This window comes from Acaromyces ingoldii (genome assembly GCF_003144295.1).
Source record: "Acaromyces ingoldii strain MCA 4198 unplaced genomic scaffold FA10scaffold_7, whole genome shotgun sequence".
NCBI lineage: Eukaryota > Fungi > Basidiomycota > Exobasidiomycetes > Exobasidiales > Cryptobasidiaceae > Acaromyces > Acaromyces ingoldii.
The window spans coordinates 187,338-210,893 of NW_020290253.1; the positions used below are offsets into that span (position 1 = coordinate 187,338).

The window sequence follows — 23,556 nt, forward strand, 5'->3', positions numbered from 1 at the left end:
CAAAAAATTTAGTGGAAGAGCTTAGTCTAGCAACCATGTGTTGTTGCGTTTGCGCGATATCCGGATCTCGGGCATGGGCCGACTCGACTTTAAGGCGTTCGAGCTCAACAACGGCAGCAAGCGGCCCACCAGCAGCCAGAGCAAAGGAAAAAAAGGGCCGACTGAGAGACAACGAGAAAGGATGACACGGGCGATAATGGAGGAGGGACTGGTTGCGCCAGAGGGCGCATACACGCCCGCTTGGAACTACTTGCTTCCCCTGGCGCCGCCGACGATGATCCCCGTGTCGCAGACGCAGATGCAGAGCGCCACGGCCAAGGATGCCTCCTCGAGCAATCCCTCTGCAGGCACCGCGGGTGCCTCAGCCTCGTCGTCCTCCTCGGCCTCTACCTCGACCGGCGCCGGTCAGCTGAGCCCTGCTGGAGCCGCTGGCACTGGAGAGACGAGGAATGGCAGATCGGTTTCGGATCCTTTGGCTGGAGAAATGGCCACAGACAGAGCGAGCTCGACGCCAAAGACGGCCCTCAGCCACATATCCCTCGCGGCACCCTCGGCCTGGTCGCATGCGCCAATCCAGCCAACGACGAAGCTGTCCGTCGCCACCGTGAGGTATCCCCCCAATGTCTCGACGTCGCAGAGAAACGGGGGAGAGGGTGGTGCACCGGCCATCAACGATCTGGGCGGCACCGCTTCCTTCCACGGGCCCCTGCTCGAAGCCTCGCTGTCCAGCCAAGGCATCGACGGCTCCCCCATGCTCGTCACGGGCGGCCAAGGCGGCGTCCCGGGCGTTGCTGCCCTTCAGCTCCTGGCGCATCTCAGCGGCACCGGTGGTGCCGGCCCAAGCATCACCACCTCTCCCTCGCTGGCCTCGAGCATGCTCGCTCAGACCATGTCGTCATCGTCGGGCAGCAGCGGCAAGAATCTGCTCAAGCCAAAGAACAACATCAAGCAGACGAGCAGCTCCTTTGTCCAGCGGCTCCAGAACCACACTGATTACACAAAGGTCATGGGCCAGCGCGGCGATGGCAACACCATTGAGCGCTTTGCGTTTGCCAATCGACAGCGGGTGCTCTTTTGGCTGGGCGAGAATGCCAATGGCTGGATCAAGGACCCGCTGGCACGCCTGACTTTTGCATCGCCAATCACGGCCCACGACATCAACCAGCACACGCGGTCACCCTCGAGGCTGGATGTCATCATCGGCTTCAGCTCGGCAGACATCGTCTGGTTCGAACCCTTTTCGGCGAGGTACTCTCGCATCAACAAGGGAGGCTGTGTGTATGACTCGCCCATCACGAGCATCCGGTGGTTGCCGGGCAGCGAGACGCTGTTTATATGCGCTCATTCCGACGGTACCTGCACCATCTTCGATGTCAGCCGAGACGATGCTGCGCCCGGTTCCTGGTCACCGGCCACGGGCATGTCGATACAGGGCTTTACCTCCCATTCGCACTCGTCTCTGGGATCGGCAGAGAAGGAAGAGGAAGAGGAGCAAGAGTTTCTCCGCAACGACGCTTCGTCGACAAGACCCAGGCCCACTGCCGCTCGCCGGCAACCCACGTCCGATTCACTGACGACAGTGGGTAACGTCTCTATCGACGGAGGCTCAAGAACATCCACAGTCGATGATGGAGCCCCGTCATCGCGGCCAAGGATCGTGGGCTGGGATCCCACGGTCAAGATGGTGGTCACGAGACCCGCAAACGACACGATGGGCAACGAGACATACTCTCGAAAGGCTTGGATGTCCAAGAACCCGGTGGCGCACTGGCAGGTGGTCAAGAATGCAGAAATCAGCGACATTGCCTTTGCGCCCGACTCGACTCGCTTGGCGGTCGTCTCGACCGACGGCAAGGTGCGTGTCATTGACCTGCTCAACGAGCGCCTGGACCAGACGATGACGTCGTACTTTGGCGCATTCACCTGCGTCGCCTGGTCGCCCGACGCAAAGCTCCTCGTCACCGGCGGCAGCGACGACCTTGTCTCTGTCTGGTCGCCCGAGGGCCGCGTCCTCGCCCGCTGCATCGGCCATTCGAGCTTCATCAAGGCGGTAGCGTTTGACCCGTGGCGCTGGCGTGCCGACGATCGCACGTACCGCTTCGCGAGCGTGGCCGAGGATGGCAAGGTCATCATGTGGGACTTCTCCAGCGCCGCGCTGCAGCGGCCCAAGATGGCCCACGGCAGCTCGTCCTACTCCAAGCAAGCCCGAAGCGGCGGTTCTTCGTTTGCGGACCCGCACCAACCGCAGGGCAGAATGAGCATGTCGTCGACGAGGCCCAGGAACAGCATGAGCGCCGATCGGTCGTCCTTTGCCGTGGAAACGAGCGACGAGTCCGATGGCAAGGCCATGCTCCATCCGGCGCTGATGCGCAAGGAAGTCGCCGAGCTGCAGCCCGTGGCCGTGTTCGAGGTCAGCCACTACCCGCTGATGCCACACAACATCGACGGCGTCCCTACGAGTGCCGTTTCCAGCAGCGCCTCGACGGCAGGCATGCTAGGTGCAGCGGTGCCTGTCCACCTAAACGGGGCTCCATCAATGGCACAACAGCACGACTCCGCCACTGGCACCGCTGCCGTCGGTAATGCTTCCTCGCCAGGGCAAGCAGGCACAGCCGTATCGCCCACCTCTGCAGGAGGAGTCTCCTCTACTGGGGGCTCACCAGCCAATGCGAGCCAACCAAATGCTGCGCTCGGAAACGGTGCACACAACGTCCTTGCTGCCTTTGGCGACATTGGAACCGCCTCGGACCTCCTCGTTGGCATCCGGTACCGACCAGACGGCCTCATTGTGCTCCACAAGAGCGGCACGATGCGCTTCTTGAGTAGACCAAAGACACAGAGACAAGTACTGCAGCAGCAGCATCATCAACAGCCGAGCCAGCCAGTCAGAGCGACTGGTGGAGGTGGCTGGCGGCGATGATTTCGTAGCTGTTGCCTCTCTGGCCTTGTGTACTATATACTATCAACATGGATTGATGCATCTTTAAATGACTTGAGGGGATGGGTGTAGCTCGCAGCGTGGGCTTCATACAGCATTCATTGCTTTCATGTCCCGACTATGTGTTCTTTCACAAGACTCTTACAGTCATGTCGCACACCACATGAGCTAGCTTCCAAGAAGTCATTCGCATCTGGTCTACAGAGCCATCCACATTCAGCAGATCAAGGTGGGAGAAGGGAGAATAGAAGGAAGGGTGGCACAAGGCAGGCGCGAGACACGTGGATTCACGGGCACGGAGGCTCCACTTTTGGGTGTAGCGTCGTTTCAGATAAGTCCAACGGGTTTCAACAACATCAAGTTTAAAGGCAAACCACTGCATCATCATCACAAGGGCACGGATAGTAAGGGGCGATGCCAGGTGATCAACGCGGCGATGCGCCGCCTGGCCGGCGTGCACCACCAAAGGGCGATCCAAACAGCAGGCTGCTGTCCCCCTCTGTTGCTCCCTCGTCTTCGGCCTCGTCCGTCTACAGCGCCTCGCCAAGCAGCCGGCCCGTGTCGATGCTGTCGCCGGCCCGTGCAGCGACCCCGTCCTCGTCGCACGCTACTGTTTCCTTTGTTGGCTCCCACCGCACCCAGATCGATGATCGTCCCTCCCTTTCGCCGTCCAACTCCAATGCGACGACGACGGGACCGGGAGCGGCCATGTCGAGGCTTAAGAGGGTGGCGAGCAACGCGTCGGTGGCGAGCCTCATTGCTCAGCGCAAGCAAACACCTCTCGGCGGCGGTGGCGGCGGCGATGGCAGCAGCAGCAGAGCTGTGTCGGTGATCGAGTCGCCTTCTCCAAAGCCCCAGCAAGAGCAAGAAGAAGTAGAGGCCCCAAAGCATTTAGAGCCAGGGACTGGCCAGGATGAAGAACATAACGGCGGACAAGGGTTGACCGTAAAGAGGCGAAGACCTGGGGAGGCACAAGCGAGCGTGAACAAGGCAGCGAGGAGGAGGACCTGGTTTGGGTTCGCACCGATGGAGTCTGACAATGCCGACTCTTCGACAGAACCGGGGCAGCAGAGTCAAGGGACGGAATCGGAGGCCAAGGCGCCGTCAGCGGCAGAGGAGGCCATGCCGCCTGCAGAAGAAGAGGCACAAGCATCGTCATCACGTCAGCCGACAGAGGATGCTCTTGACGAGCATCAGCAAGGCACACTCAAAGCGACTGCTGAAGCAAGCAGGCCGCCAGCACGAGGGTGGATACCTTGGCGCGGCCCGACGTCAGCACCGCAAGCTCCCAGGGAGGACAGCATGCAGACAACCCCCCCTCCAACTCCTGCCAACCAACTACAAGGGTCACAGAACGGGCTGCCACTAGATGGAAAGAGTGGGAGTCCTTCAGAGCCATCTGCTGCGCCAGTACCTCCGCCAAACGCTGCAGAGCCTGCGCTTGCTTCCTACACTGGCACCATTCGGCGTCTTTGGAGTGGCGCAGAGGGAGTGGCGTCCTCGTCAGGTCTCGGCTGGCCTGCATGGGGTAGAGGTGCTGACGCACAAGCGAACGGCGATGCGATGGACACATCGGCAGATGGAGTGCCCACAAGTGGACCCGATCAACAGCCGCAATTAGCCAATCAAGGAGAGGCAGTCAGCGGGGAAGCAGCTAGCAAAGATGTCGAAATGGCCGAGCCGCCACCCAAAGACTCATTCGTCTACCGCTGGCTCCCTTCATGGGGCTCGAGACCGCCTACTTCAGCCGAAGAGGGCCAGAAGGCAGGGGAGACCGAAGCGAAGCAAGTAGTGGGAGATGGCCCAGAAGAGGAGCCGCGTCCGACAGCAAAGACGCCTGCCGAGCAAGTCAAGGAAGAGGCCCTGTCGAGAATGTCGGCCACTGGCAGTGGGGGCACGTTAAGCGCGCGCGAGGCAGTCTTGAATCCAGCAACGAGGTCGATGTGGGTGAACTACTTTGGAAGTCGAGCTGCAAGGCCCCCGCCCAGGCTCGAATCAGGCCACGAAGGCCCCGAGGTGATGAAGATCGATCTACCCAGCGTCGAACCTCCGCGAGAGTCGAAGAAAGAGGAGCTCATTTTCCAGCGGCAGACCAAAGCTGACATCTCTCGTGAGGTCAGCCCGAAGGCTTCCTCGTCGAATCTCAAAGCTTTGGCCGCTCTGAAGACGACCAAGGAGCCGGCGCCTGCAGGCAAAGATCAAAAGCAGAATGGCACCTCTGACTCGGACGCAGAGCGTCTTCCGGTCAACAAGCCAGATCCAGCGGCTCCCACATCACGCCCAAGCACGCCTCTGACGGGGAACAAAGACCTGGCTCGAAAGGTGACGAAGGCGGCCGCCGCTACCGCTGCCGCTAACAAGCAGCGCGACCCGTCCTCGTCGTCACAACAGCCGCCAAAGCCCAAGCAGCCACCACCGCCTAATCTCATTCTGCCTACGTTTGAGGACGTCTTCACCCGTCCGCCAAGGAGCCTGCCACCCTCCGTTGGCGTGTTGGAAAGGACGCTGTCGGCTGTCAATTCGTACCTCTTCAGCACTCCACCTGATCCGAACCGGATTCGCACCAAGCCGGCACACTCGCGACACAGGAAAGTGTCGCTGCTTAGTCTCGGTGGTCGCAGTGCGATCGATGGAGGCAACGCCAATGGTCGGGTAGGGGAAGAGGCCCACGAGTACGCCATGGCAGAGGAAGCTGAGCAGAGGCTGCCGAGGCTGTGGAGCGTAATGGGTGACAAGGAGAGGGCATCCACCCGAGGCTGTCGAGGTGTCCACAAGGTCGCCGTAATTGGTGTGCACGGGTGGTTCAGCAAGGGGCCGCTACGCAATGTCTTTGGGGAGCCAACGGGGACGTCGACAAAGTTCTCGAGCATGATGGCCGCGGCAGTGCACAAACACTTCCGGGACGCAGGGGCCGTTCTCAAAGACGAGGACATCTCCGTCATTGCCCTCGAAGGTGACGGAAGAGTGTCGGAGCGAGTTGACAAGCTTTTTGCGGCCCTCCTCGGAAACCAGAAACACGTCCAGGCTATTGCCGAGGCCGATGCTCTCTTCGTCGCGGCCCACTCGCAAGGGTCCATCGTGGCCACCCACCTCCTGGCTAGGCTCATCGAGCAAGGACACGTCAACGCCCGCAAGACCAGGACGGCCCTCTTGGCCATGTGCGGCATCCACCACGGGCCTTTTCCCCACCTGAGCACGAACACCATCTCATCGTACTACCTCAACACGTTTGAGACGCCGGCTGCCAAGGAGCTGTTTGAGTTCCAGACCAGCTCGACGTCCGTGTCGCAACAGTACCAGGCTGCGCTCAAGATCATCATCGGCGCTGGCGTCAAGGTGAGCCGTGTCTTTCTTCCGATTCGGTTGATTTCGGACCACTGATTCAAATGCCTTCTTCCAGCTCATCTATGTTGCCTCACTAGACGACCAAGTTGTCCCGCTCTACTCGGCACTGCATTCGTCGGTCTCGCATCCCTCCATTCTGCGCGCTCTTTACTGCGACGGTCAAGCATTCCCTCGCGTCGACTTCCTGACCAACCTCTTGTCGTTTTGCGTCGCTGTCCGAAATGCCGGCTTGACAGATCACGGCCTTCTCACCCTCCTCTCTGCCTCGGTCGCCGGCAGTCTCTACGGAGGCCTGGGGCATTCGCTCGTTTATGAAGAAGCTAACACCTACTCGCTCGCTGTCCGATATCTCTTCGAGGTCACTTCTCCGCGAGCCGAGCCCTGCACCAAGTCCAGCGAGGGCGGCCCACCTGCGATCCGGGCCGAGTCGTTTGAGGCACAGCGCTGGAACCCTTATGCCCTGCCCTGGTCCCTCCGAGGCCTCTTGGAGGATCCCCAGGTCAGAGATATCTTCGGACAAGACATCGAAAAGCTCCTTCACGACTACACTGAGTGGCAGCCGTCGACAAAGACGCTCAAGGACGTGCAATTCCGTCTCGAGCCGATGCGTCTCGTCCAGCAGCGGCGGGGGACCACGACAAGAGAGCACACCAGCGCGAGCGGCACCTCTACTCCTTCCTCGTCTAAGCTCTAATCAACATCCTTGGTCCTCTTTTCTCTCCTCGTCAATACCCCAGCGCCTTTGTATCACAATTTTCTCTTTTTTTTTTCTCATTTTCAATGCGGATTCTTCATTTTGATATTGCCTCGAGCTTTGATGACTGCCGTCTGTCGCATTGCTCTCAGAGGGGTTCTGGAGGTAGCCCTATTTCTGTCCCCTTGCGCTGACGCTCGTGCTTACGCACTCTTGCCCAGGCGGACCCGCTTCATCTCTCCCAAGGCCGAGCGCCCGACGAGGATGGTCAGCGTTCCCAAGCCGAGGAGGTAGGGCATCATCTTGAAGAGTGTGAAGCCTGCGCCGATCCAGAAGCGAAGAGCGAGGAGCTCAAGCAGGACGAGACTGGCCACCAACGGTGCCGTGGAGGATGTGAGCGATCGGAGCGAGAGAGACGGGGTGATGGATGGGAGCTGCCGGAGGGAAGGACTGGTGAGCGAGGGCTGACAGGGAAGAGAGAAGAACAGGATATAGTACGTACCAGAGCAACGAGGATGAGCCATGGGATAGCCACGGTACCGACGGCCGCAGCGAGAGAGATGATTTTCGGAGGCATCTTCTCAGTCGGCGGGACGGCAAAGGTGTGAAAGCGCTCCAAGTGAGGGACGAAGCCATGCTTGATGATGTTCTTTTGCCGCTGCGTTACTGCGGCTAGTGTGCTGCCACCGCCGACCCGAAGCTTGCTGGGGAGCTGGAGAGTGGCGAGCTTGAGGTTGATGGGCTTCGATGAGCCAAAGGAGGCCACCACGAGATTCAGATCGGCTTGACCAGAGGTCCGTGATGTAAATGTGGCAGGAAGGCGATCAACTCGAAGGCTGTATGATGCTTTGCCGGTACTGGGCTTGACGGGAATGACAGTCGCCTCGACCAGTCTCGGGTCCACTGAATCCGTCAGCGTAGCAAGGACCTGGTGGGGGAGTTCGCTGGAAGAGAGCTTTTCGCCGGACGCCGACTTGAGCACGAAGGAGAGCCTAACAACCTCGTCTGATTCCACGGATAGCGATGCCGGGACCTTTGGCGCCCTCTCGAGCGTGAAGCTGCAGACAAAAGGGTCAGACCAGCGCTCCTTCTCTGAGAGAAAGAGAGGGCAGGCACTCACGATTCAGAGAGGCGAGACGAGCCGTCGATAGACGACACGGCCAGCTTGGCATCTTGAAGCGACCAGTCCGATCCGAGCACCAGCATGGGGGCGGCAATGGCCGCCAGCAAGAGCCCAAACAAGGCACCGTTATTACACCGCATCCTGTGCGAGAGAAGAACGAGGTTCGCAAGAGGTTAGAGGGCTAGGAAGAATGGTTCGAAGAGGTCCATGCGCCAGCTGCTGGAGGAGCGCGAGACACGTGACACGGTTTCCGATTCGCTGAGTCTTCTAGCGATGGAAATGCCACAGAGCTGTGAGCAGGCGTCGCCACTACCCACCACCACCTTCCCTTCACTCGCTCTTCTCGCCCTCTTCTCGTTCAGTCGTTGAAGAGCTGCCGTCGATCCTCCATACTCTGCTGGATCGGTCTCCAGTCGACCCAAGGGTCGGGGCTTTGTTGACCAGCGTTGCGCTTCCTTATCTGTGGCGCCGTTACTCCTTTTCGGGAAAAGACAGCCTCATCCGTTTTAGAGAGAGGACCACGGCATCCAGAAGCGGGACGAGCGCAACGTCAAAGAGAAGAGCGAGGCAACTTTGAAATCATCATGACGGCTGTTACACAGGTTAGCACCTTTCTTTCGTGTCTCTTTCCTTTGCTATCTTTCCTTGGCTTTTTGTCCCTTTGTGAAGATTGTGACTATGTTGCTGGCAAGGGAGGCCTTGTAAGTCGGCACAGGAAAGAGGTAAAGGGGGAGTGTCAAGTGGAAAAGACACCTCAAACTCACACTCTCCTTCCACATTGTTGCTATTTAGCAGAATGGCAGCGCGCTTCGCAGCACGCCTCATGTCGGAGTCAATGGCAACGGCTCGACGGCAACCAAAGACCGTGCTCAGGCGATTAATCCCTATGCACAGCCGTTCGCCTTGACGGCTCACTACAAGGCCACGCGCGACCCTGCCGCGGCCGAAGCTGAGCAGCAGTCCAAGGATGGCTTCGTTCCCGATCTTGGTGTGCGTCTCGTCTGTCCAGAGTGCCGAAACGATCCTCCAAACCTCGTCGAGGAATTTGCGAGCGGAGACCTCGTCTGTGGCGATTGTGGCATGGTCGTAGGCGACAAGATCATCGACACTCGATCGGAGTGGCGTACATTTGCCAATGAAGAAGGCGACGACCCCTCGCGTGTCGGCCAGTCCAATAGCCCCCTCATGGATGGCCTCACCGACCAGCTCGACACGCGCATCGGTTTCCGCGACGGTGGCACAGGCGCTGCTAGGGATTTGCAGCGAGCCATGGGCCGCTCGGGGGGATCGCAAAACCGTGTCATCCTTGACGCCTTTGAAGACATCCAGCGCAAATGCGATGTCATCCATCTCCCTCGCACCGTCTCGGAGACGGCAAAGCACATGTTCAAGCAGGTCGAACAGGACAAGATTCTCCGTGGAAAAAAGACGGATGCCATTATTGCAGCAGCCATTTACTGTGCTTGCAAGACCAACAAAGTCCCTCGAACGTTCCCCGAGATTTGCCAGCTGACCAATGTCAGCAAGAAGCTCATTGGGAAGTGCTTCAAGGAGATGCAGCAGGCCTATGGTCTCAACATCAACCACGGCGATGGCAGCGGCGTTGACGCAGTCTCTCCCACCAACGCCGTGGACCTCGTCGGCCGTTTCTGTAATCATCTTGGCCTTGAGAACCAGGTGACCCGCATCACCGAGGAAGTGGCCAAAGCTGTGCGAAACGAGGGCGTCCTGGCCGGAAGGAGCCCCACGACAATTGCGGCTGCATGCATCTACATGGCTTCGATCCTTGCTGGCATGACATTGAGCGCCAAGAAGATCAGCACGGCCGCAGGCGTGTCGGACGTGACGATCAAATCGTCCTACCGCGAGCTGATCAAGTCCAAGGAGAAGATCCTTACTTCGGCCATCCTCACCAAGTACGGCAGCAGAATCGATCCGTCGCGTCTTGTCTGAGAACATACTTTACTCTCTGTCTCTACCTCACCCCATCCCCTTACTACATGCACATGGGTTCATGCAAGTAGGCCCTTCGCACTTTGTCGAGGCTCAGAATGGGTGTCGCAAAGGGGCAACAAGGGCAAATCCACTTTCAAAACTGTAATTCTACTACGCCTTTCGAATTGTCAAAAGATGCTTCATTCACCATCACCCCGAGTCTATTCCATTGTCGAACGTCTTTTGCGCAGAGATCGAGCTCGTGTCCCATGTTCTTGGTTGTTGCAGCATCGACTTTCCACTATTTTGCCAGTCATGGAAAGTGATGTTGATGCTCGACAGAATGGTTGAGATGTATGGAGTGATTTCTAATCAATGACAACAAGAATGTGATGAATGTCTTTGTGTTTTGTTCTCAGCAGGAAGCAATGGGAAGGTGAATTGGAGCGAATTGCAGACTGGCTCTGTATGTGCATCTACTTGGGACCTTACTTTACGCATTCGCTTCGACGTCGGCTGGTCAAGGAGCGGTGGGAAAGAACAAATACGACGGGCGCGTTTCGGCGACTTTCGACAACCGCTTCCATCACTTACTACTCTCCTCTTCCCAAATTTTCCCTCCATCCCTCTGTTTCCTACCCATTCTCGGTACCTTCATCTGTGTACAATTGGTCTATATCGGTTTTTGTCCTATAGTGTACATTCAGGCCTGCAGACACTTAGCAATGGTCCTCGTAGCCGATGTACCCTTGGATACACCCGAGGAGCTGGCCGCCAAAAGGTTCACCTATGCACGCGCTCCTAGTCTCGGCGCTCCAAGCGATCTCTCTGACCGCCCAAGCAACGCCATACTGCAACATCCCGAGCTTCCACAGAAACGCACGCACAGCAGCATCGTAGCCCCGGAACAGCATCAGCAAGCAACACCGCATGTACCCCTGTTTTCTCGTCGGCAGCATCAGCTGAGTGAAATGACCAAAGCCAGTCGCTTTATTGACAATGAGTCTCGAGCCGCCAAGATGAACTTTATCGACCTGGTCCCGGGAACTTCTCCTACCGCCGCCTCTTTCGTCTCTGGACCTCTCGATGCACTCGTCACCCATTCTGATGCACAACTCGTAGAAGAAGGCAACGAAGACTCAAGCGCTGTCAAGCTCTTCAAACGGCCTCGCAAGGAGGGTGCCAATGACAAGCCCACACATTCAAAGAAGCGAACCTCCAGCAAGAATTCAACAGCACCGCTTACGACCACCGCAGACGATATTCAGCCAACCCAGAGCTTCATCTCGCCCCAGTTCGACCAGGATGCCGCTCAATGCATAGCTTTAGTCAAGTCGACAGTCGCAACGAGGAAAGAGAGTGAACTCAAGCTTCAGCAGAGAGTGAGCAGAGCCTCGTGTCTACGGATGAGTTTGGGCCCACTGATCGGCATGATGAACATGATGCCATGCCCTAGGAAATCGTTATCAAAAAGCTCGAATTAAAGCTCGAGGAAGCTTCGAAAGAGAAAGAGACCATCAAGTCCAACGCAAGGAAGATCGTCGCAAATGCGCAAATGGTCATGAATGAGTGAGTGACAACTCTTCGAAGACCTTCTCGTAGCAGCTTATAGCCATGACGCGCCTTTCTGCATTGCTTTGAATAGAGCAAAACAGTACGAGTTGGCATGGAATGCATTGAGGGAACGATACGAAGCAACCCGCGGGTTTCTCAAAGTAAGAAGCTTCTCTCGAAGTTGAGCTGAATGCATCTGGATCATGTACGCTGATGATGATCACAGGAGCAGCTCGAACAAGCCAGAAAGGAGCGCGAAGAGACGATTGCCTGTTTTAAAAATAGGGAGATAGGATCATAGCCTCTTCGCCGCTTGTCAGTTGCTCAAGCTGCCACACAAAAGGAGACAATGTTGACAGGTTCTTTGAGGAAGATCTTCCGACGCTTCGTGGAAAGATCCAAGAAGCCACCCTAGTGAGGATGGAACTCGACGGAGGTTGGTGTCGTGTTTCGAGTGTCGTGCTGTCCATGTTCTGAATTCTGTGCCGCATAGCCAAACAAGCCATCGAAGAGCTCAAGGCGGTTAAAGAGCAAGCCCTTTTTGATCGTGCTGGCGTCCAGGAAGAGCTCAAGCATGCCCGTCAGCAGCACATAGCTGAGCTTGAAAAGGCCAACAAGGAGACACACGAGCTTCGAGAATCTCTGTGCTCGATCAAAGACCTAAAAGCCGATATCGCTAAAGTGGAAAGCATCAATGAAGTCCAGCAGTGCAAGATAGAGTCTTTGGGTGCTACTCTGAATGAAAGGGAGACAAGGCGAGCAGACTCCGCGTCTTACTCCTGTAGACTATGCTGATCTCTCGTCAATCAGGATTACTGATCTCGTCGAGACGAGTGCCAACGCGTTAGGACAGCGCGATCGTGTGCAAGAGATGCTCAATGAGAAGGCAATCACCATTGAAAGCATTTACAAGGAGAAAGAAGAGCTGGCTCAAGAGTGAGTCGATGCTCAGTCTGGAGAAAAAAGGTATATGCAAACTCCTCGCTCTGTTCTACAGGGTCAACAAGCTCGAGGGTGAGGTAGACGGTATCAGAGAATGTCTCGAAATTGCCAATGAGGAGAAGAGCAGCCTGCAACTTCAGCTATCGGAGATGGAGGCGAATCAGACAGAGATGAAAGAGGAGATGGTCATGCTTGACGCCGAGAAGCGAGAGGTCGAACGGCGCGAGAGGATTGTCTCGTACGGTCTCGAAAACACGAATCAGCTGATTGACGGACTGAAAGCGGAGGTAAAGGATCAGGCCGGAAAGCTCGACAAAGCGGACGCGACTATTCGGCGGCACGAGGCATCGATAGAAGATGCGCAGAATGAAGCGAAGATTGCACAGATTGCTGTCCAGGAGGCACAGGCAGCTCAGAAAGTCGCCGAGGAAGCTCTCAAAGCTGCCGAGGAGGCCAAAGAGGCTGCTGAGAAGGAACACGAAGCTGCCAAGGACGCTCTCACTGCTGGGAAGACCGCTGAAGCTGCTGAAGCCGCCGAGGTTCCGCAGAAAGCCGCCCAAGTCGCTGATCAACTCGTCGAGCCTGAAGCCCAAGAGAAGGAAACCGAGGAAGAGGAGGTAGTACAGAAAGCGCCTGAGGCACCACTGTCGGTGCAAAAGGTGATACGCCAGTACGGTCACCAAAGTCGTGCGGCTCCAAGTGGCCGCAAGACCCGCTTTCCGCGCATGGGAAACTCAACCCTTGGCCACCTCGATGAGGAGTCACAGGCCTCTGCTGCCTCTAACCACACTGCTACCTCGTCGCTCCCGCTAGGTTCGATGCAGCCTCCGTCGTCTCTGCAGAGGTCGAACAGCATGCGCCGTAGCCGTAGCCAGTGGTTTTCGATGCACAACAACAGCACGCAAAGTCAGAAGCGCGACGATGATGACGATAATGACTCGATGAAGGGCAGCGAGTCAATCTCGTCGAGTCTGAGCAGCGAGGTTGCTACAAATGACGGCGAATAGTCAAAGCCCACAGTTCGCAACGCATACAGGCACTGTCATGTCCACCCTTGTCACTGTCGTCCGCTTTCCCTCTCTCTCTTTCCTCTTGTCAGTCAGCGTGTCTTTCTCGAAGTCGAAATGAAATCATTGTGTGATCCGTGCGCTTTTACACGTGATGCAAGGGTCGCTCTCGATGGCGCAATCGAGGAAAGTAACCTACCTCGAGCCAGTCTTCTCAAAATGGAGCCTGTAGCCCTTGTTTGCATCGACCAGCAATGATAGACTACGATTAGTTCCAACGGACTGGTCTTCATCGCTGCTGCTGATCCATGGATCGTCGTTCTGAGGCCAAAGAAGCAGCCCCGTCCGCTGGGCCCAGCGACATGTCGACACTGACGCGTATGCCCCCGCTCCTCTACGGCACGGCGTGGAAGGCCGAGGCAACGACGGCGCTTGTGCTGCAAGCCCTCGCCTCTGGGTTTCGAGGCCTGGACGTGGCGGGACAGCCAAAACACTATCGCGAGGATCTTGTCGGTGAGGCCGTCTTGCATGCGGCAAGGGACTTGGGCATTCCGAGGGAAGCGCTATGGATACAGACAAAGTGCGTGAGATGACGCCGAGGCGTCCCTTCATCAGCAGGCTGGGTCTCACAGTTCTTTTCTTTTCTTGGACTTTGCGTTTCAACAGGTTCACTTCGCTCGGTGGCCAAGATCGCAACAAGCCGCTGCCGTACGACGGGAATGCGCCGGTCCGCACAGCCGTCCGCCAGAGCTTCCACACGAGCCTGCGCAACCTCCACCAGGGCCCGCGTTGGATCTGGGACGAGGGCGAGGCCAAGGGAGACGGTGCAAGGGCGCGTCCGTGGATCGACAGCTACCTGCTGCACTCGCCATTGGACACACTTGAGGCGACGGTGGAGGCGTGGGAAGCAATGGAGGACCTCGTCGTCGAAGGAAAAGTGCGCCAGATTGGATTTTCTAGTGAGTTGTCGTCGCTAGGTGATCCTGTCGAGCGGCAGCCGCTGATCTCTTTGGACATCAGATGTCTATGACCCCAGGATATTTGCCGTCTTGAGGAGCGCTGGCAAGAGAGTGGGCCCGCGGATACTGCAGAACCGGTGGCACCACACGAGCGGCCACGATGTCTCTCTGCTCCCGCTCCTCTCCCCCTCGCTCTCGCCAAACGACTTTCCACTGCCGGGTGCCTCGTCGGGCCAAGGCATCATCTACCAGCCCTTTTGGACGCTGACTGGCAACCCAAGACTGCTGTCAAGGTAAGAGCGCACCTTCTCCCGACCCAAGATCGAAGGTTCATGTGGCGTAAAATCTGACACGGTGCATACACAGCGAGGGCGTCATTCGGTCGGCCATCAAGCACGACTGGACGCCGCAGCAGGTCGTCTACCGTTTCGTGGCCCAGGGCTTTGGTGTCAAGGGCATCGCCACGGCGGTCCTCTGCGGGAGCACAGACGAGGCACACATGCGCGAGGCCGTCCACGTCGTCCTGGGCGAGGAAGCCCTCGACGACGACGAGGTCGACGAGATTCGACGTGGCATATACGGCGAGTGATATCTTCTTCACAGCGCGACAAAGCATCAGCATCAGCACCAGTCCCGGTCCCAGTCCCAGCACAAGCACCAGCATCCCACGCCCCACCCTCAGCAAGCTCCTCCTACGAACAATCTGATGATGACCGACCATTTGGCAAATGCTCGGAAGAATAGCGGTTTGTATTCTAGCTTTTCTCCCTTAGCTTCGTTTTCTTCCCCTCCCCCTGTCCCAGGAATTTAGAGCTTTCATTCGCGTAACAAATGCTTGCAGATCCACTTAGCCTGCTTGTGTGTGTGCGTGCACCTTGCTTCGGTTCCTGTTCGCTTGTTTTCCTTCTCATCTAACTCTCTAGCTTCTTCCCGCCTTTGAGCGCTGACTGCGAGCATCCTCTTGACGGCTTCCCTCTCCTACCCATTGCACGGGCATGCAGCGCTGAGGTTGGACTGCAAAAGTCGGACGGACAAGCAGTATAGCCAGCTCAGGAGAAGCCGATCTTGGCTAGCGTGGCCGACGAAAGGACACACACACACACCCCGCTGGACCACGCCCCAAGCGCGAACAACGACCGCGAGAAGGTGGACCGCTAAAGAGAAGCTTGAAAAGAGGGGGCATGGACAGATCAACGACGCCGCGGGTGTCGCAGCTGCCGCAGGCTCGACGAAGAAAGGCGTCGCGCAGCCGGAGTGGCAGTGAGGAGCTCAGCCAGATCTTTGGTGCCATCACCGGGGTCGGGTCAGGCGCCAAGGCTTCGGGTGCTGACACGGACAATGACGAAGACGGCGGCGTCGATGGTGGTGGTGGTGGCAGTGGCAGCGGGCGCCGATCTCAGCAGGATGGCACTGGATCGCCAGGCCAGCGTGCAATGTCGCCGCCAAGTCTCTTTGGCTGGGTTCGAAACGCGCTCCAGCTCGGGCCCTCTTCTGGGGCCAGCAGTAGCGGCAGCCCTTCAAGGGCAGCGGGCACGTCAGCATCGCCGGGCTTCCCTTTGTCGTCGGACCCGATCCAGCGCAACACGACGCCGCTCCTGCCCGGCATCCTTCCCTCGTTTCACCATCGAGGAGCCTCGGACCCTCACAACGGCGGCATCCGTGAAGAGGAAGACGGCGACGAGGATGCAGACGAACAGGCGATTGTTGGCCACGCCGGCCTGCACTCGACGCGCTCCTCGGTCTCGTACGAGGCCAGCAGCAGCCACCACTCGCTCGAGGCATACAGGAGGAGCTCGTCCTACTCGAGCGCCAGCACCGCAAACAGCTACGACGATGACGAGAACGAAGACAACGACGACGACGAAGACGAGTCAGAGGACGAGGACGTGTATGCGCCCTTTTCGGCCCGCAGCGATGCAGTCTCCTCGATGGCGGCGACGGCAACAGCAGCAACGGCGACAGGGCCCATGCTCGTCAGACCCACGGCGCGCCGCGAGGGCATCTCTCTCGGCTTCGAGGACGATGGCCTGCTCGACGTCGAAAAGGAGCAGGAGGCCTTTTCCCGTTCCCTGCATGGCGGCCGGGCCGAGGTGAGCCTGAGCATTCAAGAGGGTGAGTAGTCATGATCTGCACCGGCCCGCGGAATGAGGGCCAAGCGCATTTGCGCGCGCCTGCCACGGGCATTCCATGCCCCGCTTGCTTTCCAACTCCTGCTCAATCCTGACTGACTTGCAATCGCTCCTCCTCCTCCTCCGTGATGTCCGCCCTCTTGCCCATCTACCTGCAACAGCGCGCGATCCTCACCACCAAGTTGTGCAAGACACCACGCCGGCTTCCAAGGTGCCCCCAAGCGTCGTCCTCACCCCGCCCGACCTCTCCTCCACACCCATGTCGCCCATCGCAGGCTGGGTCGAAGCGCCGCCGACCGAGGGCAACAACCAGGATGTGCCCAACCTGCACGCCTCGTCCAAGACGCCTGTCCCTCGTGACTTTCAGCGGTCTTCCTCTTCGAGCAGCACTGGCGACTCCAACTCCCATTTCTTCAGCTACGAAGCTCAGCCCTCGCGCCGATCTGCCGGCCCGCGGCCAGTATCCTCGTGCGGCGATGGTGAGCAGATCGACGACTTTATCGGCAGGCCGCAATCGCCAGAGGACGTCAAGCGCGCTAGACCCTCGAGGGAAACGGTGGCCATTGGCAGCAGGCAGGCCACGCTGAGGCACAGGAGGCAATCGGAGCGATCCAAAGCAGCGGCGGCAGCGGCCGCCGCCGCCGCTGCTGATGCGAGACAAGAGTGGGACGATAGCAGTAGGACAAAGACGCCTACGGCTGCGGCGGCATTGGACGCTGCACCGCCGCCTGCGATCGGCGACGAAACCTTGCCCGCCTCGGCACCTGCGACTGTTGTATCATCATCACAAGAACAGGATCAGGATCAGGATCAGGAAGGACAACAGCAGGAGCTGGGAATCGAGCCAGCCTCTGGCCAGGCTAGTGCATCATCGGCAGTCGCACCTGCGCCAGCGTCGGCCCCAGCAGCACATGCGCCTTCAACGCTGCTGACTTCTCCTCAGCCAAGACGGGCCGCGCTTCACTTCTTCGGCAGAAGAAGGGAAGCCTCGCAGTCGTCTGTCGGATCGACTGGCGAGGACGTGCTCGAACGATTGGCCGACACACCAACGCAGTCTGGCAAGGCCAAGAAGGACAGCAATGTTGCTTCGCCCGCTGGCGGCGGCTTCTGGCGCCTTGGAGGAAAGAAGACGGCCAAAGACGACCGGCCGTCCTCCTCGGCTGGAAAGCAGGCCAGGCCATCGTCTGCTGGTTCGGCCCCACCGGCGGCTCTGCCAGCGTCCGCCACTGCGCTCAGTTCGGGCGAAGTGGAGAACAAGGAGCCGTCGCCAGCACTGTCGCGAAGAAATTCAACACAGGTGGGCAAGCCAGACAACAAGGACTCAAGCTCCGCCGCCAAGCTCTGCAAGGGAAAGGCAAGACGTCTAGGCGCGCTCGGTGCCGACATGCAGCCGATGATGGTCAAGGTGCGAGCCAAGAACAAATCTTCAAAGGATCGCGACTTTGGTCGCCTCTTCCTGGCTCAGGAGCTGGCGCTCGGTGGAGCAGACGGTTCGTCAACGCCGAAACCTCGACCAGTCTCCTCTTCAGGTCTGCCATCCGTGGCGGCGTCTTCTTCCCCAAACCCATCTTCGAACACGGATGACGCCAAGCTGCCAAACGTCGAGAGTATGGGAAGCGTGAGCAGTGCAACAAGCAGTAACTTGAGTGCACCCAACTCGACATCCGCCCACAAGAGGAAGAAGGCGACATGGGCCATGAAATTCAGCCTCGACGGAAAGCATCTTGCAGTGGCGGTGAGTCCAGCTCGCGGGGGGACGACGACAACATGCAGAAGCAGAACCCTTTACTAGACTGCTGACACTGCTTCACCTTCTATTTAAAAGGGCCAAGACGCCATTATTAGAGTGTATGCGGTGCTCGATAGCCCCGAGGCCAGGGCCAAATTGCTCGACGAAGAGGTCAAGGCTGCGGCGCTAGCCCCTCCTCTGCACTCGCTAGGCAAGAGTGGATCCTCCACCAGCCTCGGCAGCAACGCAAGCTCCAATGGCCTCTCTGCCCCTCCTCGTGAGGACGTCACGGCTTCCAATGGATCCAAGCGGCCAAAGTCGAGCAGGAAGAGCAGCATCAAGCTGCCCAACCTCGCCGTCTTTTCTCCCGACCCTGTGCGCGAATTTCGAGGCCACACAAACGACATTTTGGACCTCTCCTGGTCCAAGGGCGGCTTTCTCCTCTCGGCCTCCATGGACAAGACGGCACGTCTCTGGCACCTCTCCTGGCCCAACTCGCTTGTATCCTTTGTCCACGGCGACTTTGTTACATCTGCCTGCTTCCATCCAAAGGACGATCGCTTTTTCCTTTCGGGGTCTCTCGACGGAAAGCTCCGACTCTGGAACATTTCGGCGAAAAAGGTGCAGAAGAGCCAAGAAGTGCCGGGCCTCATCACGGCTACGGCCTTTACAAAGTCTGGCAAGACGGCCTGCGTCGGCACCTTTGCAGGCGCTGCACTCTTTTACAGCACCGACGAGCTGCAGTACACTTCGTCGATTGCCGTGAGGTCTCCGTCTGGAAAGAATGCAAAGGGCGGCCGAAAGATTACGGCCATCGAGCCCCTTTGCGGAGGGCTGGCCAATCCCTCGCTGTCGATTGCAGCTCAGCCAGGCGCGGGAGACCAGGGCGAGGACTCGAGAGTCGTCATCACCTCCAACGACAGCCGGGTGAGAGCATACGACGTGTCGCAAAAGAAGCTGCTGGCGAGGTGGAAGGCAAAGACGTACGTCAACCGGACCTCTCAGATCCGCGCCAGTGTCTCAGCAGACATCGCCGAGGATGGGCTCCTCCTGCCTGGTTCCTTTGTCGTTGCTGGCAGCGAGGTCACGTCGAGCACCGAGGGAGGCCAGGTCCACATCTGGGACGCCGGCGCTGCAGCCTCGTCGACAGGCGTTGGCAAGCGGAAAAAGAAGGATTCCGCCACGCTCTCGGGCAGCGAAGGGCTACCCTCGGATGAAGCCGTGGAATATTTCACTGCGCATGCAGGCACCGTGACATGCGCCGTCTTGGCGCCTCTCGACACGCTTGATGTCTTGGCCCAATCTGACGACTACATTGAGGGGAGAGCGGCAGAAATTTCTGCCGCCGCCTCGTCTTCTTCCCTGCTCAATCGAGGCAAGCTGGGCAACCTAGGAAATGCCCTCCCGGACGTACTCCGAAATGTCACCTCAAGCCCCAATGGCAAGTCTGTCGACACGCCACAGCAGCAGCAGCAAGGACAAAGCGCAGAGGACATCAAGGAAAAGCCAAAGAGGAACCCAAAGTGGAACAGGATCATCGTCAGTGTCGACGAAAGCGCCATTGTTCGCGTCTGGAGGGCCGATAGTCTCGCGACGGTCCCGGCGCCTTGACTGTTCTGAAGAAAGCACAGGTGTCCGCCCCCATTGCCACTTTTCCTGCCTTTCCCTTAGCTTTTCTCTTCCCTTTGTCTTCTGGTCACTAACTCCATGGGAATGCGCGATGTTGCTCTTTATTTCTTCCACTTTCTTTGTGAAACCTGGACTCTCGGTGCCTGCCCGCCAGAAGAAAAAGACTACCCGCCGCTCTTATGGCCGCCACCAAAGGAGAAAAATAGGATTTAGCATGTGTCATTCCCTTGACCAAAAGGTCGCATTTGTGGCGCTGAAAGATTCGCTCTTGATGCACCTCACGACGGCGAAGGTGCCGATGCACTGCTATGTAGCAGAAGACAATGCCTGCTGCCATTGTTAGAATTAACACACTACTACTAGCTAGCTATTAGCCGCTAGTCTTCCCGTCGGAAATTTCGAGGCTGGAGCTATGTCGAGGTGCTCTGGACGATGCTTTGGGTGCCAAGTCGGTCTTGCGCTGCCTCTGCAGCTCAATCGCGATTTGGAGCGGAAGAAAAGCTTTTCGCTAAGAGAGAAAGAAAAAAAAAAGTGAGACAAAGGGAGCCGCCGTCCTCCTGCATGTGTGTAGCGAGGCGTATGAAAGAAGAGAGCTTGGCTTCGGTTCCGAAAAGGCAAACCTTTGTAGACCGGTCATAAATCGTCGAGTCGAGCTAAGCGATAAGCACTAAGCAGAAGAAGCCTGGACACGAAATCCCCCGTCCGACTCTATATGAGCAATGTTAATTGTCCCGCGCACCTTTGTTCACGGCCAAATCTGATAGCGGGCTCTGCCCCGATTGAGGCGAGAAAGGAAAGGTCCAGTACAGTACAAATTTTTCTCTCTCTCACACACACACACCTTGCACGGTTCTGAAGCAGCGGTATGTGCCGTACTTGCTTCCCATGACGAAAGATCCGGGCTCGTTTCGGATTCAAACCTACGCGCATATGGTCGCCAGCTTTTTTTCGCACGGGCACCCGACTAGTGGAGTGATCAGTAAGGTGTGGTAAGGCTAGATGGACCTGGCATCGTCTAAGTGTGTGACGGACGCTCAACGTGCATGCACCTAGTACTACAAGCGAGACTCCGCTCGTCAAGCGAGCACAACATTGACCATGAGGGCGTGCATCCGATGCCTTTTTAAGTGCCATCTCCTCGGGAGAATCGTAAATTAAAAGGAGCAGTCGGGTGTATACAAGTGGGTGATTACAACAATAGTCCATCCCCTCGTCTCCGTCATTGGAAGGCTTCGGGCATCAAGGAGAGCTTTGGCGGGGCCGAGGGTCTAGGACGTGGCAGGCTAGGGTCCGGGCAGAAGCGCAGCGAGGCACAGCCCGAAGTCGGACCCCCCGGGATATGGCTGCGCGTCAGCAAAGGCGTGGGTCCGACGTTGGAATGCAGTAGTAATGCACCGGAGCAGCGTACGTTTTCTGGGGTGACAGGACCGATGTGCAAATAATAGCGTGAAGAATTATAGATAAGACAGGTCTTCCGCTCTCCACAACCGTACGTCTATCTTGTAAAGAGCAGGAGAGGCAAGGGCCAGCTAATTCAAGCTGAGCCGAGACAGAAGTTGCGAGAGCGAATAAGGAATCAGAAATTTAAAGGAGCTGCTCCCTTGCCAATTGCTGCATAACCAACCACGTGGTTATCTCATTCCCATTTTAAGCCCTCTCCCCTGTATTATATTGTGAGGCCCGGCTTGAGCGCGGCGAAAGCAATCAGTCAAAGCCAAAGCAGGACCTGGACCTTCCCTCAATTGCAGACCCTGTCGTCACCGCTTTTCCCCGTTGCTGCCCGCCACTCATCGTCCCACTACATTTGTTATAGGGCGCTGCCGGCGTTTCGAACCAGCACACGACCGCGGTCAGGAATTCACCTCTTTTTAACCCTCCTTTCGCTTTCGACCCTCCGGTCAACGCGGTCAACGACAGGGGAGGAACAGAGAGTTCAAGGGGTGCGAAGCACAAATTCTACCTCAAGACTTGTGCGCAATCCTCGTTCCCACCTGGTGCACCTACCTTTTCGTCTCGAGAAGGATCTGCAGGCCCAATCCAGCAAAGAGGTTAGCTCCTCTTTGGACCAGCCATCAATCTTCCATCTTCTTCCATCCCTCCAGCAAGGTCGATCGAGGACGTCAATAGCTCAGACGAAAGCTGGATACGCAAGTTTAGAGACCACAAGAAGGTCTCCCTTGTGGTCAGGTAGCAAGCACATTCAGGCAAACGAGCGGCAGTCACGCAAAAAGGTCTTCCCGCGCGCGCCGCGCTACGCCATCCTTGTCCTCTACCCCATTCTCGAAAGCCCCTCGATCCCAGGACATCACAAAGCGCATTACCGCCGCTAGAAGATGCCCCAAATGATCTATAGGCTAGTCGTCTTGGGCGATGGTGGTGTGGGCAAGACGGCTTTGACGATCCAGGTGAGCTTCGCTCCCCGTTCATGTCGTTCCGAGATGGCTCTCTATTGACATTCTTCCTTCCGCCCACAGCTCTGTCTCAACCACTTCGTCGGTACGTGACAGTCGTATAGTTCCCGCTGACTGACTGAATGTAAGAGCTGATTGTATCTCCTGCCCCTGACCCTTGTCCGAACGCTTCAACAGAGGTAAGCTATGGCTCATGAAAGGAGAATGGCTCGAGATCGGCTGGCTGATTGACTTGCTTCCTGTGCTCAAGACATACGATCCCACAATCGAAGACTCGTATCGGAAGCAAACGGTCATCGATGACCAACCTTGCATGCTCGAAGTGCTTGACACGGCCGGACAGGGTCAGTCGGTCTCCAAAGTGTGGCTGTTTTTATGCATCCTCCTCACTCACGCTGTCCCAATGCTTCTTGCGCTTCTCTCACAAATAGAGGAGTACACTGCGCTGCGTGATCAATGGATTCGTGAGGGCGAAGGATTTCTTCTCGTCTACTCCATCATTTCCAGACAAACGTTCGAGCGGGTCGAACGGTTTAGAAATCAAATTTCGTGAGTAACGTCGTGCTCTTCTCTGTTCTTGCAATCTCATTGAGATTGGACGACACAGCCGCGTCAAGGACCAAGAGCCGCAGAGCGTCCCAATCATGCTGGTGGGCAACAAATGCGACAAGGTCCAACAACGAGAGGTGGGCAAGGAGGAGGGGCAAGCGCTAGCGCAACGGCTGGGATGCAAGTTCGTCGAGAGCAGCGCAAAAACTTGTGTCAATGTCGAGAAGGCGTACTACACCGTTGTGAGTTGGGCTTGACGACATTCTGAAGTCGCATGAGCTGAGGCTGACAATGCTGCCCAACCAAAGGTCCGCATGATCCGAGAACAAAGAGAAGGAGTGGCAGGGCCGACAAGCAAGAAGAAGAAAAGCCGCTGCAATATCCTCTGAACGTCGACTTTGCGTAGTCAAGGCTCTCCCACATTCCTTTCCGGATGGCCGATTGGGGCTACAGACAGCATAACCTCGCAGAAGGAGCAGGCAGACGGACAGGACATCGTAGCAACAGCGGTGGTAGCCCCGTAACCAACAGCAAGCATTTACACACAACAACTTCACCTCAACGGACATTTGGCCCATGATTTTGACATGCCTTCGGTTCAGAGTCTTATTC

At 57.5% G+C, this 23,556-nt stretch overlaps 10 protein-coding genes across 10 annotated transcripts; 9 read left to right on the forward strand and 1 right to left on the reverse strand.

Moving 5' to 3' along the window:
* The first annotated feature begins 107 nt into the window (after nucleotides 1–107).
* Nucleotides 108–2,980, forward strand: FA10DRAFT_269309 (WD40 repeat-like protein). Its single transcript, XM_025522701.1, has one exon. It carries the CDS (start codon nucleotides 197–199, stop codon nucleotides 2,918–2,920), a length of 2,724 nt encoding a protein of 907 aa, XP_025374547.1. The 5' UTR covers nucleotides 108–196; the 3' UTR covers nucleotides 2,921–2,980.
* A 327-nt stretch (nucleotides 2,981–3,307) lies between these two features.
* Nucleotides 3,308–7,072, forward strand: FA10DRAFT_304136 (hypothetical protein). The gene is made up of 2 exons (XM_025525321.1): nucleotides 3,308–6,274; nucleotides 6,339–7,072. The coding sequence occupies exons 1-2, from the start codon at nucleotides 3,353–3,355 to the stop codon at nucleotides 6,975–6,977; spliced, it is 3,561 nt and encodes a 1,186-aa protein (XP_025374548.1). The 5' UTR covers nucleotides 3,308–3,352; the 3' UTR covers nucleotides 6,978–7,072.
* Nucleotides 7,073–7,180: 108 nt separating this feature from the next.
* On the reverse strand, nucleotides 7,181–8,183 carry FA10DRAFT_234490 (hypothetical protein; the record flags this gene model as incomplete). Its single annotated transcript, XM_025518985.1, has 3 exons — nucleotides 7,181–7,411; nucleotides 7,480–8,035; nucleotides 8,098–8,183. The coding sequence occupies 3 exons, from the start codon at nucleotides 8,181–8,183 to the stop codon at nucleotides 7,181–7,183; spliced, it is 873 nt and encodes a 290-aa protein (XP_025374549.1).
* Nucleotides 8,184–8,560: 377 nt separating this feature from the next.
* FA10DRAFT_269311 (putative SUA7-TFIIB subunit, factor E) lies at nucleotides 8,561–10,284 on the forward strand. The gene is made up of 2 exons (XM_025522702.1): nucleotides 8,561–8,702; nucleotides 8,893–10,284. Exons 1-2 carry the CDS (start codon nucleotides 8,685–8,687, stop codon nucleotides 10,051–10,053), a joined length of 1,179 nt encoding a protein of 392 aa, XP_025374550.1. The 5' UTR covers nucleotides 8,561–8,684; the 3' UTR covers nucleotides 10,054–10,284.
* A 335-nt stretch (nucleotides 10,285–10,619) lies between these two features.
* FA10DRAFT_183499 (hypothetical protein) lies at nucleotides 10,620–11,691 on the forward strand. Its single transcript, XM_025518324.1, has one exon. The coding sequence runs from the start codon at nucleotides 10,761–10,763 to the stop codon at nucleotides 11,517–11,519; it is 759 nt and encodes a 252-aa protein (XP_025374551.1). The 5' UTR covers nucleotides 10,620–10,760; the 3' UTR covers nucleotides 11,520–11,691.
* A 518-nt stretch (nucleotides 11,692–12,209) lies between these two features.
* Nucleotides 12,210–13,691, forward strand: FA10DRAFT_183542 (hypothetical protein). The gene is made up of 2 exons (XM_025518325.1): nucleotides 12,210–12,344; nucleotides 12,400–13,691. The coding sequence occupies exon 2, from the start codon at nucleotides 12,468–12,470 to the stop codon at nucleotides 13,536–13,538; it is 1,071 nt and encodes a 356-aa protein (XP_025374552.1). The 5' UTR covers nucleotides 12,210–12,344; nucleotides 12,400–12,467; the 3' UTR covers nucleotides 13,539–13,691.
* Nucleotides 13,692–13,746: 55 nt separating this feature from the next.
* FA10DRAFT_269315 (Aldo/keto reductase) lies at nucleotides 13,747–15,321 on the forward strand. Its single transcript, XM_025522703.1, has 4 exons — nucleotides 13,747–14,118; nucleotides 14,205–14,497; nucleotides 14,559–14,790; nucleotides 14,864–15,321. Exons 1-4 carry the CDS (start codon nucleotides 13,847–13,849, stop codon nucleotides 15,084–15,086), a joined length of 1,020 nt encoding a protein of 339 aa, XP_025374553.1. The 5' UTR covers nucleotides 13,747–13,846; the 3' UTR covers nucleotides 15,087–15,321.
* A 1,160-nt stretch (nucleotides 15,322–16,481) lies between these two features.
* FA10DRAFT_183492 (hypothetical protein) lies at nucleotides 16,482–18,613 on the forward strand. The gene has a single exon (XM_025518323.1). The coding sequence runs from the start codon at nucleotides 16,685–16,687 to the stop codon at nucleotides 18,416–18,418; it is 1,734 nt and encodes a 577-aa protein (XP_025374554.1). The 5' UTR covers nucleotides 16,482–16,684; the 3' UTR covers nucleotides 18,419–18,613.
* A 99-nt stretch (nucleotides 18,614–18,712) lies between these two features.
* On the forward strand, nucleotides 18,713–19,315 carry FA10DRAFT_221402 (WD40 repeat-like protein; the record flags this gene model as incomplete). Its single annotated transcript, XM_025518550.1, has 1 exon — nucleotides 18,713–19,315. A coding segment is annotated over one exon (603 nt), but the record flags the coding sequence as incomplete, so codon positions are not given.
* Nucleotides 19,316–21,872: 2,557 nt separating this feature from the next.
* Nucleotides 21,873–23,432, forward strand: FA10DRAFT_183620 (putative small G-protein Ras2). The gene is made up of 6 exons (XM_025518327.1): nucleotides 21,873–22,389; nucleotides 22,459–22,476; nucleotides 22,646–22,739; nucleotides 22,827–22,944; nucleotides 23,003–23,186; nucleotides 23,253–23,432. Exons 1-6 carry the CDS (start codon nucleotides 22,318–22,320, stop codon nucleotides 23,331–23,333), a joined length of 567 nt encoding a protein of 188 aa, XP_025374556.1. The 5' UTR covers nucleotides 21,873–22,317; the 3' UTR covers nucleotides 23,334–23,432.
* Nucleotides 23,433–23,556: the final 124 nt, after the last annotated feature.

Bases quoted from the DNA above. Each gene is read 5' to 3' on its own strand.
- FA10DRAFT_183492 (XM_025518323.1), top strand. From the start codon at position 16,685: ATGCCCCGCTTGCTTTCCAACTCCTGCTCAATCCTGACTGACTTGCAA.
- FA10DRAFT_183542 (XM_025518325.1), top strand. From the start codon at position 12,468: ATGAGAAGGCAATCACCATTGAAAGCATTTACAAGGAGAAAGAAGAGC.
- FA10DRAFT_183499 (XM_025518324.1), top strand. From the start codon at position 10,761: ATGGTCCTCGTAGCCGATGTACCCTTGGATACACCCGAGGAGCTGGCC.
- FA10DRAFT_183620 (XM_025518327.1), top strand. From the start codon at position 22,318: ATGCCCCAAATGATCTATAGGCTAGTCGTCTTGGGCGATGGTGGTGTG. The intron at 22,945-23,002 runs GTGAGTAACGTC...TGGACGACACAG, and splicing joins CGGTTTAGAAATCAAATTTC to CCGCGTCAAGGACCAAGAGC. The intron at 23,187-23,252 runs GTGAGTTGGGCT...GCCCAACCAAAG, and splicing joins AGAAGGCGTACTACACCGTT to GTCCGCATGATCCGAGAACA.
- FA10DRAFT_269309 (XM_025522701.1), top strand. From the start codon at position 197: ATGGAGGAGGGACTGGTTGCGCCAGAGGGCGCATACACGCCCGCTTGG.
- FA10DRAFT_304136 (XM_025525321.1), top strand. From the start codon at position 3,353: ATGCCAGGTGATCAACGCGGCGATGCGCCGCCTGGCCGGCGTGCACCA. The intron at 6,275-6,338 runs GTGAGCCGTGTC...GCCTTCTTCCAG, and splicing joins TCATCGGCGCTGGCGTCAAG to CTCATCTATGTTGCCTCACT.
- FA10DRAFT_269315 (XM_025522703.1), top strand. From the start codon at position 13,847: ATGGATCGTCGTTCTGAGGCCAAAGAAGCAGCCCCGTCCGCTGGGCCC. The intron at 14,119-14,204 runs GTGCGTGAGATG...GCGTTTCAACAG, and splicing joins GCGCTATGGATACAGACAAA to GTTCACTTCGCTCGGTGGCC. The intron at 14,498-14,558 runs GTGAGTTGTCGT...TTTGGACATCAG, and splicing joins GCGCCAGATTGGATTTTCTA to ATGTCTATGACCCCAGGATA.